The sequence below is a fragment of the Populus euphratica genome, unplaced genomic scaffold, assembly GCF_000495115.2.
Source record: "Populus euphratica unplaced genomic scaffold, PopEup_1.0 scaffold1118.1, whole genome shotgun sequence".
NCBI classification, from domain to species: domain Eukaryota; kingdom Viridiplantae; phylum Streptophyta; class Magnoliopsida; order Malpighiales; family Salicaceae; genus Populus; species Populus euphratica.
This window is the reverse complement of record NW_011500977.1, coordinates 45,186-69,499: the sequence shown is the minus strand read 5'-3', so window position 1 is coordinate 69,499 and position 24,314 is coordinate 45,186. Positions and strand designations below refer to the sequence as shown.

The window sequence follows — 24,314 nt, the reverse complement described above, 5'->3', positions numbered from 1 at the left end:
CACTCATCTCGCCTTCGTAGATGATGTTCTGCTTCTCTCTCGAGGTGACTCATCTTCAATTCTTTGCATTCTTCGTCAGCTCTCTCTGTTTGGCCAGACTTCGGGTTTGGACATTAACCCTCAGAAATCATTAATCTTCTTCGGGGGAATAGGGTCAGAGCAAAAGCAATCCATCCTCTCCATTTCTGGCTTCAGTGAAGGGCAATTTCCTTTCACATACCTCGGGGTTCCACTTAGTCCACACCGGTTGTTAGCAAGTTAGTTCTCCCCTCTCATGCAGGACCTGCAATTGTCAGTCCAAGGATGGATTGGCAAACATCTTTCGTATGCAGGGCGGTTGGAGCTCCTCCGGTCTGTGTTATTCGGGAAAGTCCAATTCTGGCTAAACATTTTCCCTATCCCTGCAATAGTGATGAGAAGTATTGTTAGCATCTGTCGAAACTTCCTATGGACGAGTGATATACATCATAGTTCTTCAGCACTTGTTGCCTGGAAGACAGTATGTAGGCCTAAGATAGAGGGAGGGCTGGGTTTATTTGATCTTTGCGGCCGTAACCGAAGCTTCCTGGGAAAGCAGTTATGGAATATCCATCTTAAAACCGACTCTGTCTAGATTCAATGGATCCACCATTTTTACCTGAGCATTGATACCATTTGGACAGTCCAAGTGCATCATTCCTCCTCTCCACTGTGGAAAGCAATCCTCTCTGTTCGGGACATTATTTTACAACACAGCGGGGGCTCAGAGGTAGGGGGCATATCTTTGATAAACACCCGATCTTCTTCGACGGGTCCTTTTCTAGCGGTAGGGGGCATATCTTTGATAAACACCTGGTCTTCTTCGGCGAGTCCTTTTCTAGCTTATGCCTATGATTTCTTCAGACCGGAGGGTTCCCTAGTCCCTTGGATTCAGGTCGTCTGGGAGCAGTGGTCCTTGCCTAAACACAATTTCATTCTCTAGTTGGCTGTTCTGGGTAAACTCCAAACTCGAGACAGGTTGTGGTTTATTCCCCCTGATCCCACTTGTGCTTTTTGTTGGTGTCAGGCAGAGTCCCACGCTCATCTATTCTTCACTTGTAGCTAGACTAGTTCCTTATGGGCTATGATCAAAGATTGGCTTCGGATTGGCAGGAGGATGTCAACTCTAAATAGTGCAATTCGGGGGTTGCGATCCAACAGATCCAGCTTAGAGTCTCGGATGTGTAGAGTCTCCTTGGCTATCACGGTGTACCTTATCTGGGAAGAAAGAAATAAACAGGTTTTTGATGCAAAGTCCAGAGGAGTGGATACCATGTTCAGGCATTTTCAAATCTTGTTCTATATTGTGTTCCATTTCCATGAAAAAGATCCCCTTCTTTTGGTTGTTGGGTGAGTAAGTGGATAGCAGGATTCAGGCCCCCCCTGTGGATAATAGGAGCTTTTGCAACTTATTTGGTGAAATCTGCAACTAATTGTCAGGTTCCTCGGCGTGGTTGATAGTCAGTCCCTCTTGGCCTTTCGATCTCCATTATTTAGTTCTCCCCCTGGTTTGGCTTTGTCTGGAGTAGATTTGGACGTGCATGGCAAGGGGCTGGTCATGCATGCAATTTCATGTGATGTAGGCTCTAATTGGGCCCGCCCCTAGTTGAATTGGTGCCCTCCGTTCCCATTGAGACTTGTTTTCACGTCCCTACATGGCTCATGCACTCTTCCTCCGTGTGCCACGTTCCTCAAATAGTGTTGGCATTTCTTTTGTTACAGGACATGGCTATCTAGTTATGGTTTGCCTAATTAATTAGTCATGGCTATCTAGTTATGGTTTGCCTAATTAGTTAGTTTAGAATTTTTGATTCCTGATGGGCTGCTTCGGTTTTTCTTTGATGCTACTGTCTCGCTTGAGTTCTTGTCCTGTTGTTTTGGCATGCATGGTTGCTCTGGCCTTTCACTACCACGTCTCTTCATGGAAGGGATCAAGCCTTGTTGTTGTTTTCCTTGGCTGGACTTTGCTTTGTGACGCTGCATGGTTGGTTTGCTTTGTGACACTGCATGGTTGGCTACCTTTCCACGTCTCTGCCCGATGTGTCTAATGGCAGAAGGATGCATCTCCTCAGCTGCATGGTTGGCTGCTTTTCCACGTATCTGACCGGTGTGTCTAAAAGGATGCATCTCCTCAGCTGCATGGTTGGCTGCTTTTCCACCTATCTGACCGATGTGTCTAATGGCAGAAGGCTGCATCCCCTTGCTGTCTCTGATTGGCTGCATCTCCTTAGCCTCTGCATGGCTATATTGGTGGAAGAGCCTCTACATAGCTGTCTTGGTGTCTTTGCATGGTGGTCTTCGGATTACTATGTTTCTGCATGTTGAGTTTGGGTGTCTTCATTAAGGAGTCAATTCCTGCTCTTGGTTGGTTTTTTCGTGGCGTGTTGAAGCTATATTGCTGACATGTGCACTCTTCATTGGTCAGTTTCATTTAACTTCTTTTGTCTGCTTGCGGTTCCTTTGTGTCCTGCATAGGATTGCATGAACTTGCCTGCGTTTCCACATTTGTTTTACCTTTGATCAACTCTTGGTAATTTTGTTTGTCCATTCCTGTTGAGGGGGGGACGTGCATGGTTCCCTGTATTTGCATGGTCTCTGCATGGCCTTTCTTTTAATTTGGCTGGGTGGAAGCTTCTGATTGGCTATGGCTCATTTCTCTGGATGTGATGATGAAAGGGCGCTGCCTCCACGTGCATGTGGCCTTATTTGCTTGGTACTTCAGCTGCTGGTCGGCTTTTTTGAATTTCATCCTATGATTCTTGGCTGATCTTTAGCCATGTGTTTGCATTCTCTTGAGTTCATTATTCCTTGTATATGCATGGTTGAGATGTTGCCACTTGTTTCTTGGTTGTTGCTGGGGTTTGTTCTAGTTGGCTCCTAGTTGGGCTGTCTCTTTCTCTTTCAGGATGGTCCCTACGTCTCTGCATAGATGGGCATGCTTTGCATGGATGGTTAGTAATTGTCTCTATTTGGATGGTAGAACATTCATCATCCCTGAATTTTCTGTATGGCTTTCTATTATGATCATCGGCTTGTCTGCTCTTGGCTTTAGCTTGTGGGCTTCTCCAGTAGCTACAGTTGATTCATCTACGTCAATTTTTGCTTGTGTTAGGCTAGGCCCTTATATGCTTTGGTTCCTATCATAGCCATGGTGGGTTTTTCCTCTGTTTTCACTGGTTTGCAAGTTTGGTCTTATAGGGAGCCTGTTACCTTTATCAGACTAGGTCTATCCTTTATTTTGCTGGTCTCCAGCTTGTACTGCAAGCTTGTCTTGCTTCTTTTGATCTATACAATTCTTACATTTGATAAAAAAAAAAAGTTGTGTGTTTTTTTTTACAATAAGAGCTACCAAGCACACAAAATAAAACAACATCAAAAAAAAAAAGAGCTCTCAGTTTTGCGGGTTGTTTAGCCCTCGATTCACGTCCCTGCATGGAGGAGCTCTTGAGTTGCTGCTAGCTGCTGGCCACTATTCGTGGCTGCTATTGTTCTAAATTTTTTTGGTTGTCTTTATGAGAGGTGTCTATCTCTGATGGCTTATGGGGCTACATACCTCAGCTTTGTTTCAGCTTGTAGGGTCTGGACCATCCATGGCCTGCTGGGCTTCCGCGCGTTTTATCTTCGTGTTGATAATCTCTGTCATGAGATTATTTCCCTTAGTGTTGTTTTTTAAGGAGATTGTTTCACATTTGTTTTGTTTCGGGTATTTGTTACCCTCTTATCTGTTAATATTTTAGTTTTGCTACTTTTGTGGCATGGAGACTTTTGATCTTAATATATTCTTACATTTGATCAAAAAAAAGAAAAGAATGAGCTCTCAGTTAAGAAAGAGCTCTTAGTCAGTTAGTAGAAAGAGAGAGAATCTAGAAAGAGACGCTCTCCTCCTCCATGGAGAGGATTCCCTCTTATCTGCTAGCACTCCTTGCTGAGTGATTACTCTTTATTCAATATCTCAACCTTTCTCTGTTTCTCTGCTTCTTCTTCATCGTTCTACCCTCCCCTTGGTTGGATCCTTTTCATCTTTTCCCGCCTCTTCCCCCCCTCGTTTTCAAATGGCGAAGACCAAGCAAAAAACTACTTCTATTGTAGCCCGTGGACAAGACGCTTCACCTGCAAATATTCCTGGTCCCAATATTCATGATCACAATGGAGACGATTTGGTGATTCTCGCCCTCTTGTCTGTTCCTGCTTCTGAACCTGGTGCGGTTCCCTATGCAACTTGTCCAGATCCTTCTCCTTTGCCTCCATCTTCCCCTCGTGATGTGGGTCTTGGTACTCCCCACCCTGCCTCAGCGCAGGTGGTCACCTCTGGTTCTGCTCATTTGGATGTCGTTTTGGTTGAAGATTGTGTTGTCGCTTCTGAGGATGAGATCCTAGATGAGGATCAGCTGGGCTTTAACTTTTCTGATGAAGTGTGTTGACTCCCCTCTCGTCCCTATTCCTCTTGCTGCTCCTCACCTGGCCTCCTCACCTCCTGTACTACCTGCACAGCAGCCTCCCTCCTCTTCTTCCCCACCTCCAAACAGGGTGTTGCCTCCCTCTCCATCGCCAGGTGGTCATGAGCAAGTCCCCCCAGTTGTTGCAGGTAAACCTCCCTCTGCTCCCCCCACTAACAAATGGCGGGATCTCTTCCTCTCCAATAGATCGACTGTTTCCTGCACTAGACTTCAAAACTTTTCCCTTAATCAGCTCTCCAAAACTTGTGCAATTTCCCCTGAGGATATCCAACCCAAATTTGAAATTTGGAATTCTTGTGCGGTGGGTTATGTTTCTGGTAAAAAGCCCGGTTTTAGAGCTTTGCAAAGTATTATTTCCAATGTTTGGAAATGCGATGCCACTCTCACTATCCATGACTCGGGGTGGCTGATTGATTAGTACTTAAAAGTGCATTTTTATCATGGTTTTATATCATCATTTTGCACTTGAAGTATCAATAACTCCTTAACCAAAGCATATTTTATAATAATATATCTAATAATATAAGATACCTATAATTTGTGGTAAATGTCTATTTTTAATGCAGGCCTATCACATAAATGAAAGGATTGATTGATGACTTGCAGAACTTAAATTGCAAGGATAAAGAGATGGCCAAACTTAGAAAAGAGATGTCGGTGCAATCCAATCCGGAACACTGTTCGGTAATTGGGTCATATCTAGAGCTATATATCTCAGATTTAGGTCCAATTTATATGGATGGAAAGGGAAGACATAGGCCTACACCTTTCATATGGAGCCCACGATCTAAAAAGGCCATTATCAAGTCATAATTGTAGCAACAACAAAGAAGCCCGAATCTGTCTGCCAGCCCGAGCACTGGTCGGTATTTTGGCCATATCTGGAGTTCTAGAAGTCCAAATGAGCTGAATTGTTTACACAAGAAAGTTGAGATAATTGTCTACAACTTTCATGTTTGCAACTGGCTCCAATTTTGACGTTATCAATGATTTTTTGGGCAGACAAGAGAAGATAAGGATTGTCACCAAGTCAAAAGTTGGCCACCCACTTATCAATTAGTCATCAAATCAATAGTTCCCAATTTTGGCCTATAAAGGAGGCATTTGCCATGCATTTAGGCATCTTGGTTTCCATATCAAGATCATGCTCTTCCTTTCTCTCTTTGTATTTTTTGTAATGTTTATGCTTTGATTTCCTTAATATTAAATTTATGCCTTTCATTTCCTTTCCTTTACTTAGTTAACTTTTATGTTCTTATTTTGTTTATCTATTTTGCTGTCTTTCATTATGTCTAGCTAAGTTAGTTATGTCAAGGTGAAAAGGTTACACTAATGGTGTGAGAATAAATATAATGTAAACTTAATATGGACTTTAATGTTTGATACTAACATGTTTTATATTTGTTATCTTGTTCACTCTTTAATACTTTGCTTGTTAAATGACTAATCTTGATTTATGTTGTATAACACTTGGTACAATAAATGCTTGGCACTTTCATAGCCCATAATGTATGGTATAACCGACACCTGAGCTGTGAAAGGAACTTGATTTGTTGTTAACATAAGTTATAATCATGAATGCTTGACGAGATTTATAAGTATTAGCATTAATTGAATAAGACGACTAATATAATCATGTTAACAATATATAATCTGATTGGAACCTCCTTTGTGTGTGGTTTCCAATTCAATAATAAGAGTTTATACTATACTTGTTTGATATACCATTAGTGGAACCTCTAAGCTTGACATTTGTTATTATTATTGTTTAATCCTTACATTAATATTTCATCTCTAAGTTCTCATCATCATCATCTTCTTCTTCTTCTCTTTCTTTATTATTATCATTATTATTATTATTATTATTAGTACTACTACTATTATTATTATTATTATTATTATTACTACTACTACTACTACTACTACTACTACTATTAATATTATTATTATTATTATTACTATTGTTATTTTATAATTGTTGTTTATAATTTGTACAATTAACCTCCCTGTGGTTCGACCCCGGTCTTGCCGGGTTATTTATTACTTCGACACTCCTGCACTTGGGAGAAGACATCAACCTTTTAGTCGTGTCACTGATCTACCGATTCAAAACTGAGGAGGATAAGCTCTCAGTCCTCCGTGGTGGTCCTTACCTGGTGTATGGTAGGCCTCTAGTTCTTAGGCCTATGACAAAATTCTTTGACTTCTCCAGCGCCGAGATGTCGAGGGTGCCGGTTTGGGTCAAGTTTCCCAACCTTCCTCTGTGCTGCTGGTCTCCAGTCTGTTTATCGAAGATAGCTAGTGTCCTTGGGAAGCCCCTTCAGTGTGACTAGCTCACTTCCAGTCTTTCCCGAATGTCTTATGCTAGAGTGCTGGTGGAAATTGATCTCCTTGAGGACCTCAGACACTCAGTGGAAATTTCTCTGCCTGAGGGTCTCACTTTGCACCAGAAAGTTGTCTATGAGACTGTGCCCAAGTATTGCAAATTCTGCCATGTGCTTGGCCATACTCGCCTCCTCTGTCCTAAGGCTGCAGTTGCTTCCCGAATACCACCCTCAGTTCATGCTGTTACAACTGCTCCAGGGACTATCTTCAGTCGATTGGGCCCTCAACCCCCTCCCCAGGTTCCTCCTACAGTGGCGGAGGACCAAACTCATGACCAGGAAGCCTCAGTGGCGAAGGACCAGACTCATGACCAAGAAGCTCCAGTGGCTTCAGAGGTGACAGTTGGTCCAGAAGATGCCCTTGACAACTTCAACGGATGGATCATAGTTGACTCTAGGAAAACTAGCAAACAGCGTAAGGGGAAGACTGTGACAGTCTCTAAGCCAGTGCATGTTGACAACTCCCTTGATACTTCCATCACTCCTATTTGCATAGGTTCTGTTCAACACCCCCCGGAGCAAACCCATTGGTGGAAAACCCATGTGTTGGAGAAGTTCAGGTCCCCTTTCCTATTTGCCCGACATCACTGGCAACGCTTCCGTCAACTATTGTGGTTGACACTGCTAAAGTTAATAATTCTGTTAGTGCTCCTTCAGTAGCTGTGGTAGCATAGTGCGGGGTCCGAGCTCGTCACCAAAAGCAGAGAGGTCGTAGTGAAAGGGTCTCCCCTTCCCCTGCCAAACTATGATTATCTACAGCTGGAATATCAGGGGTCTTAACAATCCCCTGAAACAACATGAGGTAGTTCGCCTCATGAAAAGGAATAAGATGGATGTGTGTGGTTTGCTTGAAACAAAACTGCTCCCTTCCAGAGTTGCATCTATGCATAAATTTCGGCTTAAACATTGGTAGTATTTTTCCAATGCTGATACAGCTCACACTACTAGAATTGTAGTCTTTTGGAATCCAGCTACAGTTCATGCTAATTTGCTTGCATCCTCTCCACAAGCTCTTCACCTTTCAATCACGTGTTTAATCTCTCAGACTTGCTTTAAGGCCACTTTTGTTTATGGCTACAATACCATGTCTGCAAGGCGATCTTTATGGGTGGATTTACAGCAATGGACCACTAGTTGTCCCTGGCTGGTTCTTGGTGACTTTAACTCCTTGCTCTCCTCAGCTGATAAACACAATGGTGAGGCTGTCTCCTCTTATGAAACCTTTGACTTTCGAGACTGTTGCCTTGATCTAGGTCTTCGTGACGTTAATTACACTGGATGTCATTTTAGTTGGACCAATGGCACGGTTTGGAGTAAGCTCGACAGAGTCCTAATTGCTCATGGTCATCTCTACAGAGTCATACTCATGTCCACTTTGATTCTCTGGGAGCATTTATTGATCACTCTCCAGCATCAGTAAAGCTAGATCCATTTAAATTCTTCAATATACTAAAGGGTCCAAATTCTTCACTTCTACGGTATTTGAGGGCCCCTCTATCCCTGTTGCTTCTCCTATGGGTGCCCAGACAGCTCCTATTTCTCCAATGGGTACCTCTCCAGATCCTGTTGTTCCCCTAGAGAGTGCTCCTTCTGCTCCAGCGGAGGTTAATGTTCCTCTGCCTGCTTCAGTAAGTGCATCTCCTAATCCTTCTGATCCTCCAACTAATGCTTGGCGTAATCTGTTTGCCCCTAATCGTAACATTCATAGTTGCCCTAGGCTCCTCCATTACTCTGTCTTTACTGACACTAAGGGTTGTAATCTACTTGACGATGATTTAGACATTAAATGTGACCATTGGAAGTTGAGCCTTGTTGGCTATATTGCTGGTCGTTCACCAGGCCTAAAGGCCTTGCAGCATCTCATTGTTAACTCCTGGAAATGTTAAGCTTCCTTGACTATCCATGCATCTGGTTGGTTGATTTTTCAATTTCATAATGAAGAAGACAAATTGACAGTTTTATTTGGCGGCCCTTATCTCATTTATGGCAGACCCTTAATTCTTAGGGCTATGCCAGAATACTTTGACTTCTCTTCCTCTGATATGTATATAGTCCCTGTCTGGGTTAAATTCCCTAATCTTCCTCTCAAATGTTGGTCTATTAAATGTTTGTCCAAAATCACCAGTGTACTTGGTAAACCAATCCAGACTGACATGATCACCTCTTCCATGTCTAAGCTATCATATGCCAAGGTATTGGTGGAAGTTAACTTGCTCTCTGAGTTGCCTTACTCTATTGAAGTTACTCTGCCTAATGGTAATATACTTCACCAGCAAGTCATTTATGAAACTCTTCCACGCTTTTGCAAGCACTACAGGATTCTTGGTCATAATACTTCAACGTGCACTACATCCAAGCCCACCAATATTTCTTCCTCACAGCAAGCTCATGACTCTGCTGCTCCAGTCTCTAATGTGGAAGCTGTGATTGTTTCTACGAATGGTGATCCTGTGCCTACCTCTAGTGTTTGGGAAGTGGTTAACAACAAAAAAGCTAAGCGTAAATCCTCCCCAAGGCCTTATTCTATCTCTCAGTCTTGCCTGGCTCAAGAGAACCCTCATTTGGTTCACCAGGAATACCAACCATCTCCGCCTATCTCTACTGCTCATAACACTCATACTTCAGCTCCTTCCTCACAGTGGGCTCATGACTCTGTTGCTCCAGTCTCTAATGGCAGGTCCAGTGTTTTCAATTGTTTGGGGCCCTAGGGTGATGTTGTAGTAGCTGAAAGTTCACTAGCCACCCTACCTGCTAATTGTGGACTTAACCCCATGCAGGTGGCAGCTGAGTTTGTGTCTATGAATGGTGATGTTGTGCCTTCCTCCAGTGATTGGGAAGTTGTTAGAAACAAAAAAGTTAAGCGTAAATCCCCCTTAAGGCCTTCTTCTGTCTCTCAGTCCGGTCTGGCTCAAGAGCACCCTCATTTGGTTCACAAGGAATGCCAGTCATCTTCGCCTTTCTCTACTGCTCTTAACACTCATACTTCAGCTGCTACAGTTTTAGCTGGTCATCGGTCTGATAAGGGCAAATCTGTGGTTTCAAGTGCACCTGTTCATTATCCACCTAACCCTGTTGGTTTGCCCATAAGGAAACAGGCTTAGAATAATTTGGATGGAGCCCCTAGTAGGGGCGAGGGGTTACTTCCAACCCCCATCTCTTTATGTTAATTCGTAGTTGGAATATCAGAGGGTTAAATAGCCCTCTGAAGCAGCATGAGGTTGTCAACCTCATGCGAAAGAATAATTTTGATGTTTGTGGTCTTTTAGAGACCAAATTGGTCTCATCTAAAGTGGAATTGTTGCAAAAAATTAGATTGAAAAAATGGAAGGTTTTGACCAATGCAGCTGCGGCTTCTATAGCTCGAATTGTTATCCTCTGGAACCCTGTTATAGCCAATGTTGACTTAATTGATTTTTCAGCTCAAGGTCTCCACGTTTTAATATATAGCTTAGTTCATCAATTTAGATTTTATGCTTCTTTCATCTATGGGCTCAACACTGTCAAGCAGACAAGCACCATAGGGAGCCTGTGTCTAATTATGAAACGGCTGATTTCAGGCAGTGCTGCTCTAATCTTGGATTAACTGATTTCAATTACTCAGGTTGTCACTTCACCTGGTCTAATGGCAGAGTTTGGAGCAAGCTTGACCGTGTTCTTGTTAATCCTCTTTGGTCTTTTGATCGCTATTCAGTTCATGTTCATTTTGACAATCCTGAGGCTTTTTCTGATCATTCTCCTGCCTCTGTTTCTTTCCAGCCTCGATCTCCGATGGGAAAGAAGTGTTTCAAATTCTTTAACATGTGGTCTAACCATGCTAGTTTCTTAGAGTTGGTTGCAAATAACTGGCATTATGCAGTTCAAGGGACTCCCATGTTCATTCTCTGTAAGCGCTTGAAACATATTAAGAGGCCTCTATGGGAGCTCAATAAACTTCATTACAGCCACATTTCTGAGAGGGTTACTCGTGCTGAAACTGCTCTAGATGCTCATCAAACTCTTTTCTCTGCTGATCGAGAGAATACTCATCTTCATGATGAAGACATGCGCCTCCACCAGAATCTCCTCCATCTTAAGGCAGCCGAACAACAGTTCTTTTCCCAAAAGCTTAAGTGCAAATATTTTAAGGAGTGTGATAAAGGCTCTTCCTTCTTTCACGCACTTATGAATAGGAAGCATGGGCAAAACTTTATTCCTGCCATTCAACACAATAATGGCTCCCTCACTTCTTCTATGGATGAAGTTGGGGCTGTCTTCGTGGATTACTATAGTCAGTTGCTTGGTACTTCAAAGGACACTGTTCCCCTGGATATCAATGTCGTTCTCAATGGTCCTAGGCTTGACACTGCTTCTGTTTCCTCTCTTCTTGCTCCAGTGTCTGATGCAGACATTCAGCATACTCTCTTTGCCATAGATGATGATAAAGCCCCTGGCCCAGATGGTTTCTCCTCTTGTTTTTTCAAAAAATCTTGGGATGTTGTCGGCCCAGACTTCTGTCTTGCTGTGCAGGATTTTTTTCAGTTGGGTGCTCTCCTAAAACAAATCAACCATTGCATCATTTCCCTTATTCCCAAATCGGCCAATGCTTCCTCTACTTCAGATTTTCGTTCGATCTCCTGTTGTAATGTGATATACAAAGTGATTGCCAAGATTATTGCTGTGTGGCTATCCCATGATCTTGCTACTATTATTAGTCCAATGCAAAATGCTTTTCTAGGGGGTCGTCTGATGGCAGATAATATCCACTTAGTTCAAGAGCTCCTTTAGAACTATGAGCGTAGACGGACTTCTCCTCGATGCTTGATGAAGATTGATTTCAGGAAAGCTTTTGACTCAGTTCAGTGGCCTTTTCTTCGCCATCTCCTGTTGATGCTTGGATTCCCAAGTCGTTTTGTCCATTTAGTGATGTAGTGTGTGGAAACAGCCTCTTACTCTATAGCTGTTAATGGAAATATTTATGGCTTTTTCCACGGGAAGAATGGTGTTCGCCAGGGAGATCCTTTATCTCCTTATCTCTTTATTGTCTGCATGGAATATCTCTCCCGGATGCTCGTCATGGCTTCTCAATCGTCTAGTTTTCGATTCCACCTGAAGTGTGCCACTCTCGGTATTTGTCATCTTGCATTTGCTGATGATGTTATTCTACTCTCTAGGGGAGATCGCCAATCCGTTGTCTCTCTATTCCAGCAACTGGTCATTTTTGGTAAAACTTCAGGGCTAAACATTAATGCTAGCAAATCATCCATATTTTTTGGTGGTGTTTCAGACAATATCAAGCACTTGATCCTTTCTGATACTAGGTTTGTTGAAGGGTCTTTTCCTTTTCGCTATCTTGGTGTGCCTCTTAGTCCTCACCGCCTTCTAGCTAGTCAATACTCTCCTCTCCTGCATAAGCTTGAGTCGACAATCCAATGTTGGTTTGGGAAGCATCTCAGCTATGCTGGACGTGTTGAGCTGATTAAATCTATTTTATTCGGCATGGTTCAATTCTGGCTAAGCATTTTTCATATTCCTGATACTGTCCTCAAACAAATCATTTGTATATTACGTAACTTCTTGTGGACAGGTTCTATATCTAAGAACAAATCAGCTCTCATTGCTTGGCGCATAGTTTGTCTTCCTAAGAATGAAGGAGGGTTGGGTCTCTTTGATATTAGAGCTCGTAATAACAATTTTATTGCTAAACAACTGTGGAATATTCATCTTAAAACTGAATCCATCTGGATTCAATGGGTTCATCACTTCTATTTACACTCTCTTTCCATTTGGGACTCTATACCTCACCCAGGTTCATCTCCTTTATGGAAAGTCATTCTTAAGTTTCGGGACAAGCTTGTTGATATGGGTGGTAGCCGATCTCATGCTCTCTCGTTGTTGGAAAGCTGGAGCAACTCTGTTGGCCCTTTCATAGCTCATGCTTATAACTTCTTGAGATTTCGAGGCACTCCAGTGATTTGGAAAAACGTTGTATGAGAGTCTTGGTCCATGCCTAGATATAGTTTTACTTTATGGTTGGCGGTTTTGGGCAGGCTTCGTACCAGAGATAGGCTTCACTTCATTCAAACAGACCCAACGTGCATTTTTTGCCAAGTCGATGAGGAGTCACACAGTCACATTTTCTTCAGCTGCCCTTGGACATCTCTCCTTTGGCATTTGATTAGATCCTGGCTGCATCTCACTAGATGTATGTCAACCATCAGAAGTGCTTTACGGGGGCTGCATAGGAGTAGAAATAACGCTGATGGTAAAATGAGGCGTGTCTCTCTTGGTATACTTGTATATATCATCTGGGAGGAGAGGAACAAACGCATCTTTGACAACAAGTGCAGCTCCATTGCATCTCTCTTTCACAAATTTCAGACTTTGTTTTTCATGGTCTTCTATTTCCATGGCAATGATCATTTTTCTCTTCATGTGGGCTTCTCACCAGGCTATCCTTGCTTTATGTTAGTTTAGCGGTTGCTGTTGTCTTCTTGGCCAGTGTCAGCTATTTCTGGTTTCTCTCCGTGTGGGGGGTTCCTCTAGCTTCATTGTTCGAGCTCCTCTTTTCCTTGGCAGAGTTTTATTCGTGGCTCTTAGTGGTTTGAGTTTTCTGTGAGGCTTTCTCCTGCATGAGCCATGCATGTAGTCACATTCCAGCATTATTTTATCTTGGATGGATGGGCGTGCTCTGATTGGCCATTCTTTGCTCTCATCTTGTGGTAGGGCAGCGTTTGCATGCTCTTGCATGGAGTTGTGCTCTCTTGGATGTCTTCTTGCTAGCTCCTATTTTTGGCTTCGGTGCTCTGTCTCTTGATGTGCTTTGGACGTGTGTCTCCTTTGCATTGCTTCCACTACAAAAAACAGGGGCTATTAGCATCTGAATTTAGCAACGGATAATTCCGTTGCTAAATTCAGTAACAGATTTGCAACAGATTATATATATATATATTATTTTTTAAATATTAGCAATGGATTTTAGTAACAGACAATCAGTTGCAAAATTTACATTGAATTTAACAACGGATTTTCCGTTGCTAATTGAAAAAATAAAATTTAAATATTAATATAAAGCTGAAATTATGTAGACCGTTGATTGCATAAAATCTAAACCATTTATTTTCGCTCTTTCCCCCCACATCGAAATACAGAGACCAACAAAATCATTTACAACTGAAAATTATATCACTTTCACTCTTCCAATGCATCCGTCATCCCTAATAACAATGTCAATCCCTAACTGTTGAAAAATCACCCTCTCTTCATCGATTTCATATTCCTTTATCCCAAAGTGTTCATCATTTTCGCATTCATCTTCAGCATCCCTAATTTCTTTTCTTCATCTTCTTCTCCTTCATCTTACCAGTTTCAATATTTCTATATAAACCAAGAAAAACAGAGACCCATGGTAACATCGCACCAGACCCATCATCATCAGTATCGAACATCCTGATTTACCCTTTCTCTGTAAACGGGTTAGGTTTTGCACTTTTTTCTTCAATAGCTCAGGTAACTAATTTAGGGTTTTTATTTTTTTTTGTTGCAATTGAAGTTACACTAAACAGTTCTAACCTAAATTTTCTAATCTCAGGTGTTATTTTTTCGTGTTGATCCATCTCTCTCATCTGTAACTGAAGAACGTACAGGTAACAATTGTTTTTCCTGATACTTTGAATAATAATTTTAGGCTATTAATTCAATAATATAAGGTTTATAAAATGTTTTTACCATGATTTATAATCTAATTATGCATGTTTAATTGAAAATTTATTAAAACCCCCAAATTAATTTTTAGGGTTACGGTTCATAAATTGAATGATTTTATGCAACTTGACCAATGCTGGCAATTCTTGTGTCTGGAAGAGAGTGATTTATGGAAATTATGTCTGTTTAATTGAAAATTTAGCAAAACCCCCAATTTAATTTTTAACAATTAGTTTTTTGATGCTGGGTGTTCTTTGATGGGTGTTCTTTGATGTCTGCAAGTCTTTTTGTCCTCCTGTGCGCCAACACCTAGGTGATTTGAATGTATTCATATTCTTATATATATAAAAAGAAACTTGGTTGTTGATGTTGTGTTTTGTTAATAAGATTGTTGTTTTATTTTTGTATCTTCATTCATTCTTTTTAAGCAAGCTAAACATGCTCTCTTTATTTGTGGGGTAATCATGTGGATGGCTTGTCCTGGATAATGGCAGTGGAATCTCAGCACCACATACTAGTTGAACATGCCATAACAGTAGCAATTGCTTGGAGATATTTCAATTGGAACTCTCTCTATTCTCTGTATACATTGTCTAGGGTTTCCAAGTTCTTGGTAGGGCATATATGCCTCTATAATTAAGGTGGGTTTGACAAGAACTTGATTCTACTTCTTCTTCTTTTTTTATCCCAAGTTAAAAAAAATGTGCATGGATGGAAGTTGGGCGGCTTAATGTTTATGGTGGTTATGCTTGGAACAGGAGAAAAAAATTGCTTTCAACAAAGTATATTCTAAAAGGCTATCTTAAAAGATAATTGTATATGATAACATGGATATATTCCACTTTTCATAACTGAAAGATAGCCAAAAAAAACCTTGTAATATCAAATATGTATGTCAATTCTTGGATTTCATTGATGTCAGATATTTATGAAATTAATACTTGCTTTAAGAACTTGATTCTAGTTCCATTGCTTTATCTATCAAAGCCCTTTTCCTTTTCCTGAATAATAAAGTTCTCAAGTGATTTATTTTGACTGCTAGTAGACATAAATGTATGTATATGTGTGTGTGGAGAGCATGAAACATGCTTAATCATTTCAATCAACTAAAGGTTAGTTGAAACTGAAAATCAACTAAAGCTAATTTGATCCCTGTAGTACCATAAAGCAGTATGCTTTCAATATTTAATTATCCATAAAGACGTAGTTTATAAAGGATAAATCCAAATTAGTATAACCTTGTGTTTATTCTTAAGTATGCTTAATAAGGTTAATCTTAAAAGAGAAGTATTCTCAATAAGGTACATGAATTATTTCGGGAACATTTTAGCAACACATCATCTCTTCCTTTGTTGAGATGACTAAAGCTCACAACTGTTGTAGTACCTAATGCTTGCTTTGTTATTTGGCTCTTTTTTTTTAATTTCTGGGTCCTGACATGACTTTGTTCAATATGATGAATTAGGTTTTTAAGCGTGGCAGCAAGTTATCTTCCTCAATAATTAATCAGCCTTTGGGTTCTTCTTTGCACGAAAACTGTGTGTTGCGTTCTTATTATTATTTACTATGGTCTCCTTAATGCTTTGTTCTTTTGAGGTCTTGTGCTCTTATACTACATGTCATTTACATGGAATATCATTTAATGCATCCAGCTTCCGTTGTGTTATGCTTTTTGTACCTTGTTGTTTTGCTCTTTGAACTAAAAGCATGTCATTAGAATTTCCTTTTATGCTACGCTTTGATTACTAGGGACTAGTAATAAGCTGGTTGGGGGGTGTGATTAGTACTTAAAAGTGCATTTTTATCATGGTTTTATATCATCATTTTGCACTTGAAGTATCAATAACTCCTTAACCAAAGCATGTTTTATAATAATATATCTAATAATATAAGATACCTTTAATTTGTGGTAAATGTTCATTTTAAATGCAGGCCTATCACATAAATGAAAGGATTGATTGATGACTTGAAGAACTTAAATTGCAAGGATAAAGAGATGGCCAAACTTAGAAAAGAGATGTCGGTGCAATCCAAACCGGAACACTGTTCGGTAATTGGGTCATATCTAGAGCTATATATCTCATATTTAGGTCCAATTTATATGGATGGAAAGGCAAGACATAGGCCTACAACTTTCATATGGAGCCCAAGATCTAAAAAGGCCATTATCAAGTCCAAATTGTAGCAACAACAAAGAAGCCCGAATCTGTCTTCTAGCCCGAGCACTGTTCGGTATTTTGGCCATATCTGGAGTTCTAGAAGTCCAAATGAGCTGAATGTTTTACACAAGAAAGCTGAGACAATTTCCTACAACTTTCATGTTTGCAACTGACTCCAATTTTGACGTTATCAATGACGTTTTAGGCAGACAAGAGAAGATAAGGATTGTCACCAAGTCAAAAGTTGGCCACCCACTAATCAATTAGTCATCAAATCAATAGTTCCCAATTTTGCTTTCATTAATATTAAGTTTGTGCCTTTCATTTCCTTTCCTTTACTTAGTTAACTTTTATGTTCTTATTTTGTTTATCTATTTTGCTTTCTTTCATTATGTCTAGCTAAGTTAGTTATGTCAAGGGGAAAAGGTTACACTAATGGTGTAAGAATAAGTATAATGTAAACTTAATATGGACTTTAATGTTTGCTACTAACATGTTTTATATTTGTTATCTTGTTCAATCTTTAATACTTTGCTTGTTAAATGACTAATCTTGATTTATGTTGTATAACATTTGGTACAACAAATGCTTGGCACTTTCATATCCCATAATGTATGGTATAACCGACACCTGAGCTCTGAAAGGAACTTGATTTGTTGTTAACATAAGGTATAATCATGAATGCTTGACGAGATTTACAAGTATTAGCATTAATTGAATAAGATGACTAATGTAATCATCTTAACAATATATAATCTGATTGGAACCTCCTTTCTGTGTGGTTTCCAATTCAATAATAAGAGTTTATACTATACTTGTTTGATATACCATTAGTGGAACCTCTAACCTTGACATTTGTTATTATTATTGTTTAATCCTTACATTAATTTTCCATCTCCAAGTTCTCCATCTCCAAGTTCTCATCATCTTCTTCTTCTTCTCTTTCTTTATTATTATTAGTACTACTACTACTACTACTACTACTATTATTATTATTATTATTATTATTATTATTATTATTGTTATTATTATTGTTGTTGTTGTTGTTGTTGTTGTTATTGTTATTGTTGTTGTATTATTGTTATTTATAATTTGTACAAATAACCTCCCTGTGGTTCGACCCCAGTCTTGCTGGGTTATTTATTACTTCGACACTCCTGCACTTGGGAGAAGACATCAATCTTTTAGTCGTGTCATATGCAAACGCTTGGTTTTGTAGAAAAATTATGTCCTGCCCATAAAAATTCATATTAAGTTTTAGGTTTTAAGAGATAATAATTACAGTAAATTATAATTAATTTTTTTGAAAACTATAAGTTAGTTCCTTGTTATTAAATTAAATGAAATTTATCAGGTTGGATCTTAAATGAAAAAAAATATTTGTTATGAGAAGACAAGTGCCAAAAAAATAATTGATATTTAATTATTATTTCACTATGATATAAAGCATAGATACATTGTATATAATTAAAGAGACAAAGATACAAATGTTGGAATAAAAATAAAAAGATCTGAATATATGATTATGATTTTATTTACCATTTCTTAGGTTACCAAAAAAAGATTTGAATAAAAATAAAAAATTTGATGGATCTAATAAAAATAAAAGGCTAAAAAAAAAAAAAAAAACTCATTTGAGGTTGTAACAAAAGTTAGAAGGATCAATAAAAAAAAATTAAATCCAAAACTACTGGAAAGATAAATTTATTTAATATTTTTTCAACTAAATATTTTTTTTCTTTATCCATTTATTCTGTATAAAATACTAATCAAATATAATCTAAAATTGTACTTTTGTCAATAATTGGCTTATATAAATATAAATGAAAATTATTAAGATTTATTTAAAGCAATTAACAAAAACTCAATAACAAAGACTAGAAGGAAAATAATTATCCAGGTTTTAACAAACACATGTGCATATATCCCATCATTAACATTTTTTAGCTTGATATATGTTTGAACTGGACAAATAATTATAGTTTATTCATGTTGTACATATTTTATTTTAAAGGATTGTTTAAATAGTAGTAGTTAAAGAAGTATGCTTATTTCTAAAAATGCTTATTGATGTTGTCCTGTTAATTAGATTAACATGGATGATCGATCATGGATGTATCGTCGTCTTATGGATGGTCGCCTTCGTCTTGAATACATTACCAGTGTTAGAAGATTTATCAATTTTGCATTTTCAATTGATAAAAATATATCTGGGGGAAAAATTAGATGTGTTTGTAAACATCTATTGACAAAAGGTTTTATACCTTGTTATGAAAATTGGACAGTACATGGGGAGCCTTATGTTACAGAACCAATATTGGCTGGACCTTCATCAATTGGAATGAGTCATGTTATGAATGATGTTTATCTAGAGAATCCATATAGAAATCTAGTTATAGATGCAATGGGGGTTGGTGATGCATTCTATAATGATAACGTGTCTAGTCCTATGGTAGCAGGGGAAATTCCAAATCCGGAGGCAACTAAATTTTTTAATCTTTTGAAAGCTGCGGAGGAGCCGTTGTGGGATGGGTGTACCAAGCAATCCAAATTATCTGCTTGTGTACAATTGCTTAATATGAAGTCAACATTTAATTTGACTCAGAATGCCTTCAACAATTTTATTGATTTTACAAAAAGTTGCATGCCTAATGATGAAAATTTGGTATCAAATTTTTATGATGCCAAGAAATTTATGCGACCACTTGGACTTGGGTATGAGAAATTTGATGTGTGTCCTACTTATTGTATGTTGTACTATGGGGCTGATGCAATGAAAACAAATTGTGATTTTTGTGGAAGTTCACGATACAAACCTAGAAATCCAACTAGTAAAGGTTCCAATAAGGCAGAGAAGCAACTTCGATACTTTCCCTTAACACCAAGGCTTCAAAGACTGTTCATGTCTCCATATCATGCCAAAGATATGACATGACATCATTTTCACAAGTCAGATAATGGGGTTATGGTGCACCCATCTGATGGGGAGGCATGGAAGGAGTTTAATCGTGTTCACTTCAGCTTTGCATCAGATCCGAGAAATATTCGATTAGGGTTGTGCACTGATGGGTTTTGTCCATTTGACACGTCTTCAAATACATACTCTTGTTAGCCAGTAATTGTGACTGTTTATAATTTGCCTCCATGGAAGTGCATGACTAGACCATTCATGTTTTTGACAATGCTGATTCCTGGGCCAAAGAATCCGGGTAAAAAGCTTGATGTTTTTCTAAGACCTTTGATTGATGAGTTAAAGAATTTATGGTCTGTTGGTGTTGAAACATATGATGTCTACAGAAAAGAAAATTTTCAATTAAGGGCAGCTTTGATGTGGACCATTAGTGACTTTCCAGCATATGGCATGTTATCGGGGTGGAGTACTCATGGAAATCTGTCTTGTCTTTATTGTATGGAGCATAGCAAGGCTTTTAGATTAAAACATGGATGGAAAACTACAATTTTTTTATTGTAATCGACGATTCCTACCCATGAACCACCCATATAGACATCAATCAGATAAGTTTTTGAAAGGAGTAATTGAAAGGCTCCCTCCTATACCTCGTCCATCTGGTTTGGAAATGTTAAATGAAGTGTCCAAGTATACTGAGGGACATATTGGAGGTTCATCATATAATGTTAAAATTCCAGGATTTGGTGTTAAACACAATTGGGTGAAAAAGAGTATTTTTTGGGAGCTTCCATATTGGCATATAAATTTGATTCGTCATAATCTTGATGTCATGTATATTGAGAAAAATGTCTTTGACAATATTTTTTATACAGTAATGGATTGTCCTTATAGAAGCAAGGACAATTTAAAGGCTAGGTTGGATATTCAATTGTATTGTCATAAGCCAAATTTACATTTGCAACAAGATATGAGTGGTCGGGTTTACAAACCTAAAAGCACTTATTGTCTACACAAGAAACAACAACAAGAAGTGTTGTCATGGATGAAGGAGTTATCATTTCTTGGTGGTTATGCTTCAAGCATTTCACGATGTGTGAAAGAGGCACAATGTAAGGTTTCGGGGATGAAGAGCCATGATTGTCATGTCTTCATTCAAAGACTTCTTCCAACCACTTTCCGACCTTACTTACCTAGGCCATTGTGGGAGGCATTAACTGAACTATCCGTATTTTTTCAAGATATTTGTTCAACAAATTTAAATGCCCAGCACATGGAGTTAATGTAGATGAATATAATTGAAATAATTTGCAAACTTGAAAGGATTTGCCCTCCATCCTTCTTTGACTCCATGGAACACTTGATGATACATCTACCTTACGAGGCAAAAGTTGGTGGACCAGTTCAATATCAATGGATGTATCCATTTGAACGGTATGTTTCATACTATGTTCATTTTATTCATTTTTTTTAATAAACTAATTGAAAAAAATGATATAGGTATATGTTTTATTTGAAGAAGAAAGTTACCAATAAAGCTAAAGTTGAGGGTTCCATATGTGAGGCGTACTTGATTGATGAAATTACCAATTTTGCATCTCATTATTTTGGTGATGACGTGCAAACAATTTAGAATCGAGTTCCACGGAATGATGATGGTGGCCTTAAAAGTGTAGATGGATGTCTCTCTATTTTTTCCTATCCAGGAAAAAAATTATCCAAAAGATTTTATAGAAGGCAGTTGTCACATGCTGAAATGCAAATTGCGCACAACTATGTGATATTCAATTGTCAAGAACTGAAGCCTTATTTAGAGTAAGTATGAAATATTATTTTTTACTAAATTTATAATAATTTATTATTAACTTTAACATTTTTTAAATTTTAGGCAATGCCGTCAAGAGCTAAAGTCACAACAACCATATGCGAGTGATGGTGAAATTCAAAAATTATGCGAAGTGATCTTTCCAAATTGGTTAAAAAATAATGTAAGTTTTTTAATAAAATTAATTTATATTTTATGTCAATTAGTTACTTTAAAAATATTATTAATCTCTTTTAAATTATTATTTCTTATGGAGTTAACTATTATGCTAGGTGGAATACCAATCTAATGGTATTATGTGAATGGTTTTAAATTTCATACTCAACGTTATGGTCGTTTTAAAAAGACAATGAATAGTGGAGTTTGTGTGAAAGGAAGTTGCTATGATGATAATGAACGTGATTATTATGGAATGCTTAAAGAAGTTGTTCGGCTAAAATACTTAGGGAGTAAGTGCAAGTTATTCATGTTTAAGTGTAATTGGTATGATACAAGATGAGGAATTAGAGTGCATCCTTCAAATGGTTTGGTTGAAATCAAGCATACATCTCGACTACAAGGAAATGAAGATTTTGTGCTAGCACAACAATGTCAACAAGTCTACTATACATATCCACCTGGTAATAAATCATCTGAATGGTGGACGGTTATTAAGACAATTGCTAGAAGTCGTTATAATGTTGACATGGGTGAATTTATTAAAGATGCCAACAATGTAACATCATTTGATGTTGATCAATTAGATGAGATTTCTCAACCATGTTGTGTCCTTCCTACTCAAACACTTGTTGATCCAAATATACTTGTTGAATCATCTTATTATGAAGAAATTGGGCAACATGAATTGCTTCAACTTGACATAAATTGGGGAAACAAAGATGATGAAGAAGAAGATGATGATGGTGACGTTGATGGTGATGGTGATGGTGACGATGATGGTGATGGTGATGGTGATGGTGATGGTGACGGTGATGGTGATGGTGATGGTGATGGTGATGGTGACGGTGACGGTGACGGTGAAGAAGAAGATGATGATGATGAGGATGAGGATGATTGTTATGGTGGTGATGGTTAGGAGTGATGATAATAATAAGTAGCGCAATTTAATTATATTTTGTAGTACATGTAATGAATTATCTTTAATATATGTATGGATAATTTCATATTATTTGACAATATTTACTTTTTCAATGTTTTTTATTTATTATTTTATCATAGTGTGTTATGTATCACATTACATATATCATTTTCATTGACCTTTGAAAAAATTTCTAACCTTTCAAGTATCAATATTTAAATTGTGATTCTGATGATATATTTTATTTTGTGATTTGTTTTCTTGCTTATAGATGTTGAAGAATGAATGAAAAGGTTTTTCCTACTTAGTGTTTGATTTATAAGAACAAACATTAAGGTAAGTATACTCATAAATTTTGATTTCTGTTTAATTAATTATTTAGATTTTTATTATTATTATTATTTGTGTTAATTGGCTTTTGATAATTTAAACTTCATGGCTGATTTTTATCATTGCAAGGAATGCTTAATGAAAATATTGTGAATCTTTTGTTCCTCATAGTTTAATTATAAGCTAATTTATTGTTATGTGTATATATTCATATCATAATGTATATATTTTTTCTGGTTTTTAGCATGCCTCGACGAGGATCTATATTAGATTCTAGGAGTGACAGGTCCACATCAAGGAGTGACAGGTCCACTTCATCCAAATCATTTCAAACTACATCAAGGCATAATAACAAAGGATCCACATTTCATCAACTTGTGTATCAGAATGCAAATGAGTATTATATACCTACTTTGGGGAGTACACATCCTCCTTAACGTGATTATGGGAGGGTTGATGCATATCAATATTGTGAGGGCTTTCGTTTCCAAGATTTGCTTCAAACTCAAGGAGGTTTCTCTCGAGATAACCAATTTGTTTATGGAGGATATAATTTGTATAGGAGTTATGAGAGAGTTAATGGTGATGATGATGATGTGAACGTTAGAGATGAAGACGAGGGAGACGATAGTAATGAGAGAGGTGTATGTGATGAGGATCAAGATGGTGTTCCATCATATCATGGTTCAACATGTTCTCCACACAATTATGATCAAAGTGTTAAAAGGAAGGGTTTTGACATGCCAATAGATCCAATAACAAGAAAAAAAGAGCTTTGTTTGTATGGAACAATAGAGTAAGTTCAAACTTTTAAAAACAAACTTATTAAAGTTATATTTTCAGGTATGAAAAAAATTACTTTTTATTGTGTAATTATTTGGTAGAAAAAATATTCTTTTCCTGAGGAAGATGAGTCGATTGTTCGTAATATTTGGAAAGATAAGGCAAGGATAGCTTTGAATCAACAATTAACACGAGCTCGTAAGAAAGCCATGTCAAAAGAAAACACTACAAATATTGTAGATTGCCTTGATAAAGGTCCTGCCTGGATAAATAATGATGACTGGAATCAAATGATCAAAGATGTTTGGTCCACCCCTGAATTTCAAAGGAGGTCTAAATCTGCTAGGAGGAATCGATTAACCAAAACAGATGGTAAAATAAGCACTCATTCTGGAGGAACAATGTCATTTGCATCATATCGAGCTAACATGGTAAGAATTTTTTTTTTAATGCTTAAGATAATAAATTATAATTTGTATTTTTATCTTTTATAATATTTATTAATCTTGAAAGCAAGAGGAAGCTGGTGGAAAAGAACCTCCATGGGATGATGTCTTTTCAGCTTTGCATCAAAGTACTAAGCAGTCTGGTGGCTTCGTCGACAACAAGTCCAAAAAAGTGGTTGTATGTATTTTTATTTGATTATTTCTTAATATAACTTAATTATCATTTAACATTCAAATGAATTTATT

The 24,314-nt window shown here is 37.9% G+C and overlaps 1 protein-coding gene and 1 long non-coding RNA gene across 2 annotated transcripts in view; both read left to right on the top strand.

Annotated features, from left to right (window-relative positions):
• The first annotated feature begins 18,793 nt into the window (after positions 1-18,793).
• On the top strand, positions 18,794-19,633 carry LOC105116949 (uncharacterized). The gene has a single exon (XM_011014465.1). It carries the CDS (start codon positions 18,794-18,796, stop codon positions 19,631-19,633), a length of 840 nt encoding a protein of 279 aa, XP_011012767.1.
• Positions 19,634-23,907: 4,274 nt separating this feature from the next.
• The window catches only part of LOC105116947 (uncharacterized), a 672-nt gene continuing 265 nt past the window's right edge, over positions 23,908-24,314 (top strand). Inside the window, exons 1-2 of the long non-coding RNA XR_840644.1 lie at positions 23,908-24,053; positions 24,136-24,246. This is a non-coding gene — a long non-coding RNA (uncharacterized LOC105116947). The remainder of the gene's footprint in view (positions 24,054-24,135; positions 24,247-24,314) is intronic.

Excerpts from the sequence above, each read along its gene's own strand:
- LOC105116949 (XM_011014465.1), top strand. The coding sequence starts at position 18,794 with ATGGATGATCGATCATGGATGTATCGTCGTCTTATGGATGGTCGCCTT.